This window comes from Antedon bifida, chromosome 5 (genome assembly GCF_963402885.1).
Source record: "Antedon bifida chromosome 5, ecAntBifi1.1, whole genome shotgun sequence".
NCBI classification, from domain to species: Eukaryota; Metazoa; Echinodermata; class Crinoidea; order Comatulida; family Antedonidae; genus Antedon; species Antedon bifida.
The window spans coordinates 21,716,328-21,737,027 of NC_136230.1; the positions used below are offsets into that span (position 1 = coordinate 21,716,328).

Sequence of the window (20,700 nt, forward strand, 5' to 3'; positions counted from 1 at the left end):
GTTTTGAATTTTATTGTTAAATTTTACTTTATTTTAAATTAACTTGTATTTTTCCGGGATGACACAATATCTTTAAAATTGCAGTATTTTAAATATTTTAATTTAGCTGGCAATACTTCAAAGAAGGCAATTAAAATAACCGTTTTTTAATTTTGAATTAACCAGTGTTGAGTCTCCTTTGTTTGAGTATTTATTACTTAACTTTTATTTCATTTTTTAAAAAAAATAACAAAATAATCTCACAGCAATATTAATGCCGAAAATGTGGGGTTACTGATCAGTAGTAGTCTAGGCCTAGGTCTATAATAATTAGTTGTACAGTAACTCACCCTAGTCTTGTAGTAGTAGTACTACTATTAGGCCTACTGCTACTACTAGGCCTAGGCTGTTACTAAAGTAGGTACTACTGTACCCTAGACGCTAGAGAGGCCTGCTCTAGCTAGGGGCCTGTAGTACTAACTAATTATGATTAGTGCTCAATTAATTTATTATATTTAAGAATTATATACTTACCTAAGACATATTGCTAGCCTTTCCTTTGCACTTACACTCTTTCTAAAGAAGGTGTCTTCCTTTTGTATTTTACCTCGTACCAAGTCTAAAATAGTATAGAACTGTTGCTCTGACATTCTGAAGTATTCATAAAATTTGTCTTCATGAGAAGACAATTCTCTGAACAATGTATGGAATTCCCCATACATTGGCCTAGATTCATTGATTGGGTGTACCCACAATCTACGTCTTTTTTGTCGACGTTTTTGTCTTCTTAATAACAAATACCTCAGAAGTACTTCTTCGCTCTCGTCTGCCATCATGTAATTTTAACTTTAATTACGTACATACAACAACAACTTTTTCTAACCGTTGGGGGCGTCATCACAACGAAACGATTTCGGTTGAAGTGTGACCGCGATTGAGAACGATAAGTCACGACCGATATTTCACGTCCGATAGTTATCGGTTAGGTGTGACCGGGCCTTAAAACATCACTGAGTGTGTTTTGTGAGTTCCGATGGTATGATTTGTAATCTATATGGTCCCATGGAGGGACGACGCCATTACTGTGCTCTCCTGAGGGAAAGTTGCGCCATGGAATATTTTCAGAGGGCACCAGCTGATAGATGGGTTGCCATATTGTATTTATGGTGACCCAGCATGTCCCATATGGGATTATATCACATCGCCATACAAAGTAGCCCATTTATATGAGGAGCAGGAGCTTTTTAATAAAGGAATGTCATCTAGTCTGTAAGGTATTGTGTTGAGTGGCAATTTGGAAAAATAACATCCAACTTTGTTTTTCTAGATTTTAAGAAAAATCAAAAGCTATTTCTACAACCTATAGTACTATATTGACAAATTGCCATACATGTATGTATAGTTCGCAAACCAGCAACTACTTTAATATTCCACCTCCTACATTAAATGCATATTTAAATGAATGTATTAACTGCTGGTAATTTCAATTAACTATAATGGCAAATTGATTAGACCTCCATCAATATTGATATGAAACAATATTCAAAATTGAATATTCAAAAGTAATACTGTTGAACAATACATTTATGAAAGCTACATTAAAAAATGTGATTAATGATATAACAATATATATTTCTGAATATTACATATTTGAAAAACATATATACAAATCTTGTGAAATTAGTAGTAATGAACAAGTCATATGAGAACAATAATTAAACCAATAGATAGAATATGGGAAATTGTGAAAATGTTGATCACACAGAAAATGAAGATAACCTTAAACTGGTGTGAATCCAATGTGAAAGCTCAACATCAAAACATAACAGATAGTCCACACTATCTTCTGATGCATCCAATGAGGGTTGGGGAAGTGCTATGCATGGAGAAAAGATAGAAGGTCGATGTAAAGGCTTTCCACATCAATTATCTTGACCTGTTGGGTGCCTTTTTAGTTCTTAAGTCATTTAAAGAAAAATAAGAAACATGAATGTACTGCATTGTGCTACATTAATCATAAGGATGGCAAGAAGGCCAATTTAAATACCTTAGTTAGCATACCACATCTGGTTATGGTGTGCTTCATTAAAAATCAAACTATCTGTAGCTTACACACCAGGCGCTGGCAATACCACTGCTGATTTCTCGGGTAGAAATGTTAATGACCAATGTGAATGGTCTCTATAATCAGCAATTTTTCATCAATATGCTGTCAATTTTAGCAGGTGTAGATATAGACCTCTTTGTTAAATGCTAAATGTTCCAGGTATGTTGCCTGGCAAGGAGACCCTCAAGCTGAATATGTTAATGGATTTTCAATAAAATGGTCAACAGCAGTTGTTATAGTCCTTTGGTGGTCGACTCAAGCATGGTCCAATGTGTTCCTAGACTTGCTGGCAGAAACACCTGCCATACAACAAATCTTTTGCACCCATTGAAAAAAAAAATGGTACTAAGTGGCAGGGAAGTTATCCGAGAATTATTCAGTATGAACAGAATTTCAGCAATGGCTACCAACCTGCTCATTGGATCTTAGGACACACAAGAAATACACAGTCTATATTGAAAAGTGGAAGCACTTTTCAATACTACTGATGCACTTGCCACATCTACTGATACACTTGCTACATCAACTTTGGACGAGGCACCGAGTACATCAAGTGGGTGTACATCAATTCCAGTTCTTGCTGCACTTGCAACATCTACTGATGCACTTGCCACATTGACATCGGACGAGGCACCGAGTACATCAAGTGGGTATACATCAATACCAGTTCTTGCTGCACATGCCACATCTACTGATACACTTGCTACATCAACATCGGACGAGGCAACGAGTACAACAAGTGGGTGTACATCAATACCGGTTCTTGATGCACTTGCCACATCTACTGATACACTTGCTACATCAACATCGGACGAGGCACCGAGTACAACAAGTGGGTGTACATCAATACCAGTTCTTGCTGCACATGCCACATCTACTGATACACTTGCTACATCAACATCGGACGAGGCACCGAGTACAACAAGTGGGTGTACATCAATACCAGTTCTTGCTGCACATGCCACATCTACTGATACACTTGCTACATCAACATCGGACGAGGCAACGAGTACAACAAGTGGGTGTACATCAATACCAGTTCTTGCTGCACATGCCACATCTACTGATACACTTGCTACATCAACATCGGACGAGGCAACGAGTACAACAAGTGGGTGTACATCAATACCAGTTCTTGCTGCACATGCCACATCTACTGATACACTTGCTACATCAACATCGGACGAGGCAACGAGTACAACAAGTGGGTGTACATCAATACCAGTTCTTGATGCACTTGCCACATCTACTGATACACTTGCTACATCAACATCGGACGAGGCACCGAGTACAACAAGTGGGTGTACATCAATACCAGTTCTTGCTGCACATGCCACATCTACTGATACACTTGCTACATCAACATCGGACGAGGCACCGAGTACAACAAGTGGGTGTACATCAATACCAGTTCTTGCTGCACATGCCACATCTACTGATACACTTGCTACATCAACATCGGACGAGGCACCGAGTACAACAAGTGGGTGTACATCAATACCAGTTCTTGCTGCACATGCCACATCTACTGATACACTTGCTACATCAACATCGGACGAGGCACCGAGTACAACAAGTGGGTGTACATCAATACCAGTTCTTGCTGCACATGCCACATCTACTGATACACTTGCTACATCAACATCGGACGAGGCAACGAGTACAACAAGTGGGTGTACATCAATACCAGTTCTTGCTGCACATGCCACATCTACTGATACACTTGCTACATCAACATCGGACGAGGCACCGAGTACAACAAGTGGGTGTACATCAATACCAGTTCTTGCTGCACATGCCACATCTACTGATACACTTGCTACATCAACATCGGACGAGGCAACGAGTACAACAAGTGGGTGTACATCAATACCAGTTCTTGCTGCACATGCCACATCTACTGATACACTTGCTACATCAACATCGGACGAGGCACCGAGTACAACAAGTGGGTGTACATTAATACCAGTTCTTGCTGCACATGCCACATCTACTGATACACTTGCTACATCAACATCGGACGAGGCACCGAGTACAACAAGTGGATGTACATTAATACCAGTTCTTGCTGCACATGCCACATCTACTGATACACTTGCTACATCAACATCGGACGAGGCAACGAGTACAACAAGTGGGTGTACATTAATACCAGTTCTTGCTGCACATGCCACATCTACTGATACACTTGCTACATCAACATCGGACGAGGCACCGAGTACAACAAGTGGGTGTACATCAATACCAGTTCTTGCTGCACATGCCACATCTACTGATACACTTGCTACATCAACATCGGACGAGGCACCGAGTACAACAAGTGGATGTACATTAATACCAGTTCTTGCTGCACATGCCACATCTACTGATACACTTGCTACATCAACATCGGACGAGGCAACGAGTACAACAAGTGGGTGTACATCAATACCAGTTCTTGCTGCACATGCCACATCTACTGATACACTTGCTACATCAACATCGGACGAGGCACCGAGTACAACAAGTGGGTGTACATCAATACCAGTTCTTGCTGCACATGCCACATCTACTGATACACTTGCTACATCAACATCGGACGAGGCACCGAGTACAACAAGTGGGTGTACATCAATACCAGTTCTTGCTGCACATGCCACATCTACTGATACACTTGCTACATCAACATCGGACGAGGCACCGAGTACAACAAGTGGGTGTACATTAATACCAGTTCTTGCTGCACATGCCACATCTACTGATACACTTGCTACATCAACATCGGACGAGGCACCGAGTACAACAAGTGGGTGTACATCAATACCAGTTCTTGCTGCACATGCCACATCTACTGATACACTTGCTACATCAACATCGGACGAGGCAACGAGTACAACAAGTGGGTGTACATTAATACCAGTTCTTGCTGCACATGCCACATCTACTGATACACTTGCTACATCAACATCGGACGAGGCACCGAGTACAACAAGTGGGTGTACATCAATACCAGTTCTTGCTGCACATGCCACATCTACTGATACACTTGCTACATCAACATCGGACGAGGCAACGAGTACAACAAGTGGGTGTACATCAATACCAGTTCTTGCTGCACATGCCACATCTACTGATACACTTGCTACATCAACATCGGACGAGGCACCGAGTACAACAAGTGGGTGTACATCAATACCAGTTCTTGCTGCACATGCCACATCTACTGATACACTTGCTACATCAACATCGGACGAGGCAACGAGTACAACAAGTGGGTGTACATTAATACCAGTTCTTGCTGCACATGCCACATCTACTGATACACTTGCTACATCAACATCGGACGAGGCACCGAGTACAACAAGTGGGTGTACATCAATACCAGTTCTTGCTGCACATGCCACATCTACTGATACACTTGCTACATCAACATCGGACGAGGCACCGAGTACAACAAGTGGGTGTACATTAATACCAGTTCTTGCTGCACATGCCACATCTACTGATACACTTGCTACATCAACATCGGACGAGGCAACGAGTACAACAAGTGGGTGTACATTAATACCAGTTCTTGCTGCACATGCCACATCTACTGATACACTTGCTACATCAACATCGGACGAGGCACCGAGTACAACAAGTGGGTGTACATTAATACCAGTTCTTGCTGCACATGCCACATCTACTGATACACTTGCTACATCAACATCGGACGAGGCACCGAGTACAACAAGTGGGTGTACATTAATACCAGTTCTTGATGCACTTGCCACATCTACTGATACACTTGCTACATCAACATCGGACGAGGCACCGAGTACAACAAGTGGGTGTACATCAATACCAGTTCTTGCTGCACATGCCACATCTACTGATACACTTGCTACATCAACATCGGACGAGGCAACGAGTACAACAAGTGGGTGTACATCAATACCAGTTCTTGCTGCACATGCCACATCTACTGATACACTTGCTACATCAACATCGGACGAGGCACCGAGTACATCAAGTGGGTGTACATCAATTCCTGTTCTTGCTGCACTTGCCACATCTAATGATACACTTGCTACATTGACATCGGACGAGGAACCGAGTACATCAAGTGGGTATACATCAATACCGGTTCTTGCTGCACTTGCCACATCTACTGATACACTTGCTACATCAACATCGGACGAGGCACCGAGTACATCAATTCCTGTTCTTGCTGCACTTGCCACATCTACTGTTCCAGTAGATTTTCCATTTTACCCCAGTCTCCCCTATGTAAATCACTGGAAACAACAGATGAATGAAGCATATAAAATAGCTTCACAGCATAACAGCTAACCGAAGCAAGAATATACAAGATACAGCATGCTGTTCTGAGCAAAGGTTGGGAATTTTTATTTTACATTTACAGACTGGAATACATAATAAACAAAACAAAAGAACATGGACAAGGCCCACAAACAATTCTTAATTTTGGATTTAAATAAAGATAAAGAAAATATCAATCTCGGTAATCTAAAGTAAATTAGTTTTTAAGAATATTGAATTGATGATGAAGATACACAATGTATGCCTGCAACAAAACCAATCAACAAGTTATTGTACTAAATGCAAATGTTGTTGAGTAAAAACCAGAAAGTGCACCTACAAAATACATCTCCAACCAATCAAATTCCACCGGAGGTTGAAAGTCTTTTAAATTATAATCTTTTAAAATTATACGAATTCCATTTTGTTTGTTTTTGTGGTTTCCATGTAATAATCAAAATTAGATTGCTGTAATGTTTTGTTATTTGCTATTATTTACTTATTATTTTTAATTATTTATAAAAGGGGAGAAATTAAAATCAATACTGAAATACCAGAGGGAAAAGATGAACTGAACATAAAGATGATATGAAGAAGAAAAACTCAATGGGCTGTAGTTCGCATAAAAAATGACTTTGACACCTGGAAAAGCATAACACAAAATCATTGGTGTTGATTACAAGATATTTTATCAACTCGATGCCGAAATTGATGGCACATCTCTACCAAACATACTTGCTAGGCAATTCCCTAGGTTTATGGAAACAATTTCAGGTTAGTTCTGGACACATTTGTTTTTAATTTAGCAAGATTGTACACTATAGGCAATACTCACATTTTCAAAAAGTGGAGAACCCTTTATTTATTGGAAACAAGACTACATAATAAACTTGCAGCTTCGGCCTAATTGACAAGACACCAATAAATCAAAAAAAGGTTCTTGATAATTACAGATATGTTTGGCCTGGTGAGGAATGTTGGACTGACACAACGCAGGGAAAATGCAAATAATCCCAAAAAGAGTAGATGGGCAAGGACATATCCTTGCTTTGTTCCACATTTAAGTGTACGCAGATTGTTGAGAAGTATCGAAAAATCTGGCGATTCACATGGTAATTAAATTGGGAAACAAATAAAGAAACTTGTGCTGTCGTTGTCTGCTGTCTCTGTCAGTACACTTATACAGAGACAGCGTGTAAATGTCACCTTATGAGGCCTATAGTTATTCACATCGTGTCATACGATTTAATTGGTGAATACAGATGAACACAGATGTCAATATTAAAATTTAATTTAAAGCCTATGAACTCACTCAGATATTATTTTACTGCCTGAATATGAAATAAATTTACATTTTCAATCATATCTTAAAAATGTGTTTTGGTGATTTCATTACTTATTTGTGTCTTGGAATTATCTCATTCATATTTAAATTATGATGTCAAATGTTGAACAATCCATTTACTAATCTTAAAGGAGCAAACTTACATACACATGTTCTTATTTTTTATGATTTAAAAATAGAAACTTAAGAAATAAAAGGGTGTTGTAAACTCAGAAACTAAACCTAACTTATATGTCATTCCAATCCTGTGTACAGACTGCACTCAGAGTTTTGAGGCTGTGCATTATAGTGTGATTTAGTACAGTCTGTGGGGTACAAAGTTATCGAGACTGTGCATTAACATGTAATATAGTATAGTCTTTAGACAAGGTTTCCAGTGTGTTTTAATGTTATGATTCTGTATAGTCATGGTCAACTATCACTATCTTGAACTTTGACATACTTTATTCCTAAATCTGTATTACTATTATCATTTTTTCGTTTCAACGTTTTTGTAGACTCATCAGCAAAATTGTACAATGATTTTAAGAGGCATGAATCAGTGTTAATACTGCTAACATTGCGAATGAAAGTCTGCACAGCTGGTCTGAAGTCAACAACTGCCTCTGTATGCATTTTGGCTGTTATTTTTTTTGCTAGGCAGTCAAAGGCGTTTGAAAGTTCTTGTAGATCTTCTTTTACATCTTCAGTTGAGGGGACTATTAATGCTTTTTTGGGTATGTCAGGGCTTAGGTAATTCCTTTTAACCCTATCTGCAGGTTTGACGTGTTTGTAGTATAACCTGTATACAATAAAGAAAACAAAAACAAATTGAAAGATCCTTTGAAAATGTTTGATTGCACTATAAAATACAAGAGAATTTTAGTTGTTACTTGTAGTAGTGGAATTGTCATTTGCAGAACATGCTGCTTCTTTGGGGTTTTAAATGTAACTCTAAACCATCAGCGCAAGCTCTGTAGTCAGTGAGTATTAATGATAGACTTGATCTTGAGTCAGTAATCTTAAGTCAGTAATCTTAAATGGACTAGTTGTAAAACTCACGATTATGAATAAAATGTATTTCATGTTGAAATCTATAAATTTTAAACCTGAAATCACCTTGAGAAAATCAAATGGTATGATTGAAGTTAGAATTATTAATGACCATTCAAACCAGAAGATGATGTTTTTATTAACTAAATAAAATATCAACAAGATGACTGTTTTTTAAAACCTACTAAGTATAGTCTCATTATTTTGTATATGTTTATTGGTTGGTTAAAAAAAGAAGACCTCTAAATGATAGTGATTCAGAATTAGATGATGGCGGGGGAGACGGTAGGTTTAAAAAGAACTTTACAACTTTATATTTAGACCTACAGCTAGTTTTTTAATCATAATAATAATACATTTAATATTTAAATATCATTAAATGATATTTTTGAATTGTTTTATTTTTTAAAAATTAGAAAGTCAATCAGCAGTAGGTGGTGAAGAACGTACACACAGTATACTCAGTTTCAACATAAAGAGCTACGTCTACAAACCTCTAACTGATGACAAGGTCATTAAACATCTTCTGGATAACAGAGAACCAGAAAAGCAATTCAGATTTCAACCAAAGAAATACGTCAACAAAAAAACTAAATCTGGATATCAAGTAGGCACTGTTATGTTGTAGAGATTGGTTCAATACATTTAAATTCATTGCGTATTCCCAACAAGATGATGGATTACAGTATATTGCCTTCTGTGTGTGCTATTTCCAGATACCTCACATCATCGCCCAAACAAACTCATTTCCGAGCCTTACAAAAACTGGAAAGATGCAATCGCTGATCGATCTAAAAGTACATGTATTCTGGTTGCGATTACCACAGAAATTCTGCTGCCAATTAACAGCTTTTACACATTCTTAAAATGGATGTGATAATCAATAAAGAAAACATAGAACGTGTAAAGAAGAATAGAAATGTTCTCAGGTTCATCATGTTTAGAATACTGTGGAAGACAAGGTATTGGTCTTCGGGGACACAGAGACGATGACACAAGCTCCAGCTTCAATAAAGGAAACTTTAAAGCTCTATTGCAACTAAGAATAGATGCAGGAGATTCTGTTTTAAAGGAACACTTGCAAACATGGCAGCATAATGCAAAGTATACTTCGAAGACTAGTCAGAACGATCTTTTACTATGTACGAAAGAGTTCATTCAAAACAAAATAATTACCGGTAGTTCACAGGGAACGTGTGATGGAATACAAAGTCAATGGCAGACACTCAAGGTCTCTTCAAGAAACTGACAGATCCAACATTCATTCCCAGTTTTCATACGGTTTTTCATTGTTTTGGACACATTCGTGGAATCAGAGTAAATTGCAATTGGGGGAAAATGTCTTTGATACATCTCATTGGCCATGGTGTTCAGGAGATAATTTCATAGCAATAAACAATATCAGCCCCCTAGCCACCTGTTGCTCGCTTCGCTTGCAAGGTACTCAATATAACATCAAATCAAATGTAGTGCCGCTACAAATGCTAAAGCGGAGCGTGTCGTTCTTAACACCTGGACGCGCTCTGCAGTGAGTACTTATTGGAATGTGAACTACGTTTGAATTCACTTGAAGAAGTCAGAGAGGCTGAAAGACATAACAATTATATTTCTCACTAAAGTTAATTCAAGACATAGACAAGATACTAAGCAATGGTGGATTCTCAGTAAAGGGATGGGTATCAAATGAAAAGATAGCAGAAAAGGTCCAAGTTGAAGCGAAAGAAGTTGCAATGATTAGTAGTGTAGAGAAAGTTCTAGGAATCAGATGGATACCGAGTAAGGATGTATTTGTATTCAAAGTAAATATTGGTACAGAGGCACTCACAAAGAGGAAGATACTAAGTATCATAGCAAGGTTATTTGATCCTATTGGGTTCGTAGCACCAGCGACGGTAAAACCAAAAATGAGAATTCAAGAATTGTGGGAAACAGGAGTTGATTGGGACGAGAAGTTAACTGAACAAACTGAAAGAATTTCAAAGGATTAATTGATGTAACATTCTCCCGATGTTTGACTCCACATGTTTCAGATGAGGTGGTATTGGTGATTTTCTGTGATGCCTCTGACTCTGAGAAGGCGTTCGGCGCCTGCGCATATATACGATGGAAACTGAAGGACGGAGCCTATGATACATGCTTTATAATAGGTAAATCAAGGGTAGCACCGTTAAAGACACTTACTGTTCCGAGGCTCGAGTTTCAAGCGGCTGTAATAGCAGCTAGAATGAAAGCTACAGTAACCGAAGAATTGACACTGAGGTTCAATGAGATTATCATAATGACAGACAGCATGGTAGTTCTGGGTTGGATCAGGAATCCCAGTAGTCACTTCAAATCATTTGTAGGCATCAGGGTAGCAGAGATTCAAAGTAAAACGGAGATAAAGAGTTGGAGACATGTGCCAGGCAGCGTGAACCCAGCGGATGATGTATCCCGAGGAATTCCAGTAGAAAGCATAAATGGTCAATGGCTTAATGGACACAAGTTCCTCAAACTACCCATGCAGGAATGGCCCCATGAAAGAATTGAAATTCAGGAAGACAAAGGGGAAGAAAACGGAGTAAAGTTTTGTTGGGCTATTGTACACTCATGTATTTAAATGTAGCTGAATTTGGAACATGGGAATTTATGTTAGAAGAATATAGAAAGACAGTATACGGAGTAGATTCCGAAGCATTAGATGTGCAGAAAGTGAGAGATCTGGAACTGATGCTCTTACGCAGAGTTCAGAGAGAATGTTTCCCAGAAGAAGTGCAGTTGCTGCAGAGTGGGAAAAATGTGCAAAAAGGTAGCCGACTAGTTAGCTTGGACCCACAATTGGATGAGTCAGGATTAAACAGAGTGAGAGTAGTAGGCGTAAAAGTACATGAGAAGGTTTATAAGCGTCCTGTTGTGGAACTGATTAAGCTTGATCAGTGGGAATAAGTATGACCAATGTAGTTTAAGTGAGTTATGAAACGTTTATAAAGACGTTTTGAGTTTGCATTGTTTAAGTTAAATTTGCATTAAATTTGTATTCTAATGAGATTTCCTCATTGCTGGGGGAATGTAGGATTTATAGCAAATCCGAGTTGTAGAGCGCACCCAGTTGCTGAACCTGGATGTTGTACGCGCGTGTATAATGTAGTAGTTTGGAAAGAAAATCAAGGTGTAACGAATGCTAACCAGTAATGATTGAAACCAATGTTTAATTAATGCTAACCAGTAAAGAAGAAACCAAGGTGTAATGATTAATTTAGTAGCAGTATAATATATGTTAAGGTACGTAGAGGTAGATCCATATTTAAGGTGGAATCTAATGTAAATATAGTTCAAATGAGTTGTTCACGTTGGTTGGCGAATTGCCGCTTCTAGGCCTAGAACTGTTGTTGAGCCTAATTAATATGTTGATATAATTGTTGTTTAAGAAACGCAAAGTTTGTCTGTAGTTGCCTTATTGTTGTTTATTCCATGTTGGAGATGTATATGCATAGAATCCAAAAGGGATAAGTGATACGGTATGTTGTGTAAATCTATTTACCGTATACGATTGTTAATTAGAACATACAATGTCTGCGTGTGTTGCTCTCGCTGGGTGAGTCGGCAGCTTATGAATATTCATTCATTCATGTTTAGTACACAGCGAATGCTTGTACAGTAAGCCTTATATAAGAATACATTGAACTTGTTTACTACTGATTGTAGCGGATTAAGTTGTTTATGTAAAGGTTTATACAATTTGGGATCAGAAGGTTATAATTATCATGGATCAATAATATTTTGTTTCAGTTACTAATGAGTGTATTTTGACGGGTCGAAAGTAAGACAGTAGGCTAATATGCTAGGGACTTTTGTTAAGTAATAATATTATAATAGCTATCCTATCATACGTCAGTTCTTGTTTCTAACATGCTTTCAGATTTGAATGAAATCTTGTTTCTGCTGAATAAATCATCTCGAAAACACAGGCATATATAAGTCGTGCTTATTGTTCATTATAAAGTACTTTCCTTACACTAAATATGTCTACTATATTCATTGGTGACTAATTCAATCTAAGATTCCAACGGTAAATTTAGTTCAGTCACAGTATAACTCGGTAATTCTGAACGAGTATACTAGAAGATAGTCTAGTTCGCTCAATATAAAACTGAGGGAAATGATTCGAGGTTGTTGCACGCGATCGGGAGACGTAACATTAGTTGCGGATCTGGATTGCTATGGCATCAACTATGTACTCAATTCGGTGTTTGCTAATATGAAGAAAGCACCCAAGTTAAAACGGATAATGCGCCGACAACGGCAAAAATCAATTATAGTAATGACGAGGTCTTTGAAGGGACTGATTTTGAGGGTAATCCTAATAATCGTGTGACTTCATAGAATGCGTTAATTAGTTTAACGTGGAGGAGGAGCAGTCAATTCAAGCTACTCCTAACATTAACTCTGTGTCGAATGTTACCACGGATAGGCGGTTTAATTCCCATTCTAATTACGGGGATAGCCGAACCCGCGACTCTCATTATCTAAGTGATAATGATATGCGTTTGCGTTTGCCTATGGAATGCGGTCGAGTTCCTTGGCGATCAATGAATCGTCAGGGGGACGCAAGAGGTAGAGAGTCGGGACGACGGTATCCTAATTGGGGTCATAGAGTGGGAACGTCACCTCGGGAGTACATAGACGGTAATCGCTATAGGCTCTACACGGACGATTATCCTAATCGGGGTCATTGAGTGGGAACGTCGCTACGGGAGTACATAGACGGTAATCGCTATAGGCTCTACTCGGACGATGTTGATCAAGTTTGTACTGATTGTCAAGGTTTGTTTACAATGATCGAGATCGCGGGTGTTCGAGTATGTCTGAAAGGGGAGCAATGGCAAAAATTTTGGACGTGAGCCGCGCCGGGTTCATTATGTGGATAGTGACCACTCACATGGTCGATACGTTCATAATGAAGAACTGCGGGGTGAGCGTCGGGAACGACAATCTTTTCGCCCTGAGGAACACTTGGAATTTTTCGGTCAGAATGACTGGCACATTCTCCGGGATAGATTTGAGGGTTATTATGCCCGAGTTAGCAGATGGAACCTGGCGGAGTAGAAGGAGGCTTTTCACTTAGGTAAGAAGGGGAAAGCAGCCATGTACTACCTACGTTGTACATTCTTCACGGCAGTGACATCACAAATAACTCGGTAACTAGAGCTCTAAAGAGATGTTGGAACTCATCTGGCGCAAACAATGATCACCATTTGTAACACTACAGGCGCCAGGGTTTCCGTTCCAACAATTTGTAATCGAGGGGTAGAAATACTATCTTGTACTACTGTGCTTGACCTCTTAATATTTTACAGACGGATACTTCCCATCAAGTAACGGTAGAGGAAAAGATGTTCTTGCTCCGGGAGAACGACTTCCCGCCGTTGGGCGAATCTACAGCGACACGGAAGTCTCCATCCCAACCTACTGTGCCTGCTGGATTGGGAGACTATGTGGCGATAAGATGCTGGAAGATTCACCGGAGAGGGCAAAGTCCCCTCCATTTTCCGCAAAGACTTACTCCCTGTTGCACCAGCCGTGAAGGTATGGCGAACTCCGGGGAGTAAGGAATCAGATTTTGCATGCCGGGATGTTCGTCTGATGAGTGGTACGGCGACCAATGCTGCTCCGACAATGAGTACTGGGGCGGTATCAAAAGATGTGGCTGACCAATGGTCAAAGAACACCAGAGCTCATCCTGACGATAGCCAGGATACCAAGAACAGAGCTCATCCTGACGGAAGCCAGAGGGTGTCGTGCAACAAGCAGACACGCCAGGCATTCCTGTGCCCGGTGGCAGGATATGGCCGGGTGCCCGAAAACCCAAAACAACATCTGGCGCATCATTTATGTCTGCGACCACCTCAGCTCGACACTGGAGTTTTATCCAGGAATTGGTGAAATTTATTCCAGAGTGTGGCGAGAGTGTCGCCAAAGCGGCACTGACACTATTTAACGCCGAGGGAAAAATCCAACCTGGATTTTTCTTTACAAAGGCATTAAGAAGAATGATGGCGTCGATGGGTGAGGTGGCGGGGCTCGAGATGCACGAGTCAAATACTTTATCGCCGTTAGAATCTCTGCTGGGTCTGCTGCATACCCGGTGCCTTCTTTTCCTGGTGGCGAGAGCCACTAAGGATAATATTAATAAGAGGGCACTCGAGGAGCTGTGCCAGAGGTATGGTAGGTCTACATCATCGGAGTCCAGACGCCGTAGTTTCCCTAGCCCAACTGGACCATCACCACATCAAGTAGAGTGCCAGCAGCAGAACGTGGAAAATGATCACCCAATGCCTCTGCTCTGTCAGTTAAGGCGGGCCGACAAAGTTGCTCTGCGGTCGGCATTTAATGCTAACCGGGAGGTGGTTGATCGTTTGGCTCAGCCTGGAAGTGGCCAGTTGAGGGTTCTTGGTATCTTCCTTTTTTTTTAATTCTATGTTAATGTATGTTATGTGATTGTGTTAAAAAAAAAAAATGAAGTGAAAGAAAAGAAAAGCAGCGTGTGAAGGAAGAAGAACAAGAGGGAAGAAAAACAAAGAAAACAGGGAGGAATGTAGTGCCGCTACAAATGCTAAAGCGGAGCGCATCGTTCTTAACACCTGGACGTGCTCCGCGGTGCGTACTTATTGAAATGTGAACTACGTTTGAATTCACGTGAAGAAGTCAGAGACGCTGAAAGACATAACAATTATATTTCTCACTTTTATTGACCTACAACTTGAAGACCAATATTATGGTGAGTATACTTTACGTTGTAGTCATTTATCGTAGTTAAGTAACTAAACAAAGAGACTAGCAATCTCTTTACAATATTCATATATTTAGCCCCTCCTAACCTACAAAGCTGGATTCCGCCCCTGGCCAACCCATGTGCTTGGGGGTGATACATTGGAAAAAGGCTCCCATTCGGACTCAAACTTGAAAGTCAGCAGCAAAATATCCCAAAAGGAACTTCAACAAGCACTAGATGGTTTGAATGGTGTTTACTGCATTGCTGATGACAACCATTATTTGGAGGAAGAACTGAGAAGAGCCGAGTGAAAGATCTAAGTTCTGGAAATGGTATTGAGGTTGATCCATACAATTGAAACTACTCAGAAGCAGCCAATACCTAAAAGTTAGATCATCTCGGGGCTTAATGTCATACTATAGAAGTGTTTTGCTTCCATAGCTGGTCTGTTTCTTGCAATGGTTGTTGGTGAGCATGTTAATTCAAACTGTTCAAGGAAGTGTTAAAAAATGTTTTACTTGTGTAGTAAAGCACCGACGCCAAGTACTCCACCAATGAGACATAATGTACAGTATGCTTCATTTTTGATTGATAAAGAACCAAGAAGTTTTAAAGATATCTTGGTATGATATACCAGGCCCAAGCAGTTGCATGTAAAGACAAGTCAGCTAAGTCAGTTTGTTGCAAAATTTCTCTGCGATACTGATATTGAATATAGACTTTAATCAAATCTAAATTGAAATAAATTATTGTAATTACGGATATAATATTGATATTAAACTATGAATTGACAAAAAAAGAGAATTGTATAATACAGTAGAACCTTCATTTTACGTACGGTACAGGACCGAAAGGCGTACGTAAAACAAGAGATTCGTAAAATCCAGGTTGACCTTAAATTGACCCCAAATACGTAGAGATCGAAGCTATAAAGGCTACCGTGTTTGCCTAGGCTAGGCCTACTTTACTGTACTGCATGCAGGTGGTCACTAGCTAGGCCTTGCCTAGACTATTCAGGCCAGGCTAGCAGGCCTAGCAAGATGTGAGGCCTAACTAGAAAAGTACAGTATATACAGCTTGTGCGTTTAATATCAATGTTCTTGTAAATTCTATCAATAAAAACAGTTGCTGCTGTAGGGGGAATGCACATGTGTAGCTTGTCTCACACAGCAGAATTCCTTACACAGCCATGGCTTTGTTTGTTGTTGTTAAATTGCGCCCTCAATGTAAGAAAATGATGACGTCATCGGTTATTTTAAGTGTACGTAAAATCCAGGGAACGTAACATTAGGGTACGTAAAACACATGTTCTACTGTAATACTAAAAAGGTTGATTATAAATTAGTGGATAGTGTATTAGACATTGAATGATTTACATGCAAAAGTATATTTATACGGGGTAGAGAAAGTACCACTTGGATCATTGGTCATTTCTCATAGATTTACTGATTACACTCAGTTTCATTTAATGCACGGTGGGGAACATAAAATTTGAAAAACATTGGTAGAAGTTTTTGAGACACAAGCAGCTGACTGACTCGGAATGTTTGTCAATGTACTGTACCAATGTTGAATGTGCTGCACGTGTATGTTAGTTCTTAATGGCAGTTACATAAATAACAGATTGCATACCGATAACACCATTGTATCTCAGGTAGAAAAGCCCTATCACAAGCAACCTCATCGTAACGCTCACCAAATTCCATACGCAAGTGGCATTTATATGCGTCTAATGCCAATTTAGGGCTGAAACCTTGCTCAAAGTATTCAATGAATGTTCTCTCCGTTTCTTCTGACACATCTCTACGTCTAAGTGCCTCAACGCTTCCTATTGGGTGATTATGTATGAATCCCAATCTTATTTTCATAGGGAATTGCTTGATATGTTCCACATTTTTTCTATAAAAATGGTGCAAATAGAATTAATAATGAGAATACAACAGTACAAAAAAAAATTAACAATGCAGGGGTATATTTTTATGCTAGAGATGGTGGTATTTTGAATATTTAGAAAAATTATGTAAATGTCATTTGACAGTTTAAAATAATATGAGTGTGTGTAAATAGAATATTCATCAGATTAAACCAAGAGATATGACATGACTCAGCAGTATACATTTAATACATTCAGCCTGACTCTACCTACAGTACATCAAGGTCTTAATAAAGACAATTACATATTTTTTTGGAAACAATGATGTTTACTTACGCTCGTGTTATGTTGGTGTTATGAATGGTGAATGATAAGAATGCTGGGCAGTTGGTATTTTTACTTGACGGCTTATCATACAATTTCTTCCCAGGTGGTCTGGTGTTATGGTGACACCTGTAACCTTTCTAAAAACAAGCAAACTTTATTATTACTTTCTAATGATATCTTTTATGCAAATGGATAGAGTATTACAATAATATTCAAATGTGTGACGAGAAAACAATTTTTTAAAATGAAACTGTCCATTTTGCCAATTAAAACGCATTTTAAAGTTTGTCTAAGTAATAGTAGTCCTTGCTATTACAGATAAAATATTGGGATTGAAAAGGTGTCTATAGTTGAATTCAATGTATCTTTATATTAGGAGTAATACAGTAGGCATTGTGTCCTGTACGACAACAACCTAACATCTAACCTTAACTTTATTTGATCCTCGGAATATACTGCATCTCAAAAATGACAATTATACCTTATAAATGACTTTAGTTCCTACACACTTGAATTTTTCTCTGACCCGCATGGTCGTTTTTGTGTTTAAATGAAACTGGTTGAGCCATTTATTTGCTTCTTCTTCTGTATGAATATTTACATGAAGTGTTATTGAAAACTGATCATCTTCACTCTTTTGTTCAAGTACTAAGTCGTTACAAAGACAATATGTATAGTCCTGGGGAAATATTGGCTAAAAGTGATTAAAAATAAAGACATGGTTAATTAAAATAAAAAGTAGATAATTAATAATAAAATTTTAATCTAGCCTATCCTAATTCTCAAATCTCTCTCACTAATCTTGTAGATGTCATTCATTCACATTTATTTGAAACAGTCCAAGAAAATAACAAGCATAGCATACTGTTACAGTACAGTACGTTAACTGGTACAATAAAAGGAACTGTTTCAGGGATCGGAATTAGAAGTAAAGAACTTGTCTTATACCAACCACTAAACAGAAAAAAAGGCCAAATCAACCTGCATGATATACTGTATCATTATTAGCTAATGTTAAATATATAAATATAATCATATATTTCAAATACTATACCACATTATGAATTGTATTTGAAAGTATATATTTTTAACATGTTTATTAAATATTTTATGGTTTATAGGAGTTTTCATGTCGTTTCTGTACAGTTCATTCCAAAGTTTTGGACCATTTGTTGCTGCTGGACCTTCTCTTTGCCTTAAATCTTGCTTTTTAGTGGGAACAAATATTAGGCTACCTCCAGTAGGCTACTTCGACAGGCCTAGCCCTACCTGACAGAGCCACCTTCTAGCTAGCCTACTCTAGTCTACTAGGCTAGGCCTGTGCTACAGTTAGTACTACACAGTAGTAGGCTCAGGGAACAGACGATCGGCCCAAATTGTGGTTTACGAGGATTCGATTGAATTTTATTTTGGTCACAATAAACCCAACTTTCAGAATGTTGTATTGCGCACCACTAGCTATGCTTTATCAAAATCGGTCGCATCACATTTGAATTTGGTTTTGGTTTTGCGTCGCGCTAATTGGTGCACTAAGACATTTTCGTCATTTTAATGACTTCAATTAAGTATAATTTATTATTATGAGTATTTATTACATGCTAATTATTATATTATATATATATCTTTTATTCTCTCTTACAGGTCTCGGAGTAAATATAGGATAGTGTGATAATTATAAATAAATAAAAGAATAAGATTGTGTAAATGTAATTACTTTATAATATAATAATATAATATTATAATGATTGATTTGAACGTACTACCTGTACAGTATGTCAACGGTGTGGTGTTATATTTATTTGCAACAAATGATGTTGTAAAAAGAACAATTATGTGTCACAGAATGCCGAGAACTCAATTACAATGTTAAGATTATCAGGCCCAACGATTAAGACTACCTATCGAGGCCAACACCCAACCAGGAAGATCGGGCACATAAATCAATTTTCCTGATCGTCTCTATGATGGGCCTAATTGTCTGTTTACCGCTAAGAAGCCTAGATTTTCAAATACAACACATTCACAAACTTCTTGCAACCACCTGTAAAATAAATTGAAAACAAACATATATACATTAGGCTTAAATAAACTTAAACCCCTTTTTTATACCGAACAAATATTGACCAGAACCAATTACAACCGCAAAAGTGTATCAGCGACGCTCTATTTTGACGTCAAAGCAATCAACAAATGAAACTCACTACCAGAACATGTCATTAACAGTACAAACACAAATTCATTCAAAAACAACCTCGACATTCACATAAACAAAAGGAGAGGAGGCAACTATTACGAGCATTAAGCTTACATCCTCTTTTAATCACTAAAAGGTATGAAAAAGGTAAGAATCCATATGGCATACCAAATACCGATAATTTCAGAAGACGAGGGAGGCTAATAGAGGGCCACGACCGGCCCCCCTGCCTCTTGCACCACTCATTTAGAGTGGTGTACGGTGAGCGAGTTAAAACGCGATCGATTTTACCATATCGAACACAAGACTATATTGGGCCCCTGCGCTAAGTAAGACGATCAGGCCAAGCGAATGAGACGATCGGAAGCAAAATGGTTCCTAACACATGAGACGATTGAGCCAACGCATGAGACGATCGGGACCACATTTTCTGGGCCCGATCGTCTTGTTGGGCCTGATCGTCCGTCCGTGGTCCCGATCATCAGACAACCGTGTAGTTTAGAGGCTAGTACTAGTAGTAGTAGGGGCTAGTACAGCTGAGTAGCCTAGTAGGCTGGCCGCGAGCCTGATTATTAAAAATATTTAATAATTAAAACTTACAGCGAGGGTATCAGCGATACTACTTTGTTTTAAATTAGACAATGATTGATTGCAGCAAACATAATTAAATGTATTATTCATATTATTTTAGGTCCTACACTCCTAGGACTTGTGTGCACGTGTGTGTGGCGCGAGAAGTCTCAAAAAGTTGTACAACCGATCTTTTCGTGGTGGCGCCCTCAATCTATCAAATTGGATTAGGCTTTAC

The 20,700-nt window shown here is 38.7% G+C and overlaps 1 protein-coding gene across 2 annotated transcripts; it reads right to left on the minus strand.

The window, feature by feature from the left end:
• Nucleotides 1-7,645: 7,645 nt before the first annotated feature.
• Nucleotides 7,646-20,651, minus strand: LOC144842003 (uncharacterized). Of its 2 annotated transcripts, XR_013612067.1 has the most exons (6): nt 20,493-20,651; nt 18,180-18,392; nt 17,708-17,835; nt 17,131-17,397; nt 8,046-8,496; nt 7,646-7,991 (listed from the first exon to the last, which is right to left on the minus strand). XR_013612067.1 is itself a non-coding variant. In XM_078698338.1 (5 exons), exons 1-5 carry the CDS (start codon nt 20,571-20,573, stop codon nt 8,127-8,129), a joined length of 1,059 nt encoding a protein of 352 aa, XP_078554464.1. In that variant the 5' UTR covers nt 20,574-20,651; the 3' UTR covers nt 7,646-8,126. The 2 variants fall into 2 exon arrangements, 1 of the variants encoding a protein (XP_078554464.1); XM_078698338.1 differs by having other exon boundaries at nt 7,646-8,496.
• Nucleotides 20,652-20,700: the final 49 nt, after the last annotated feature.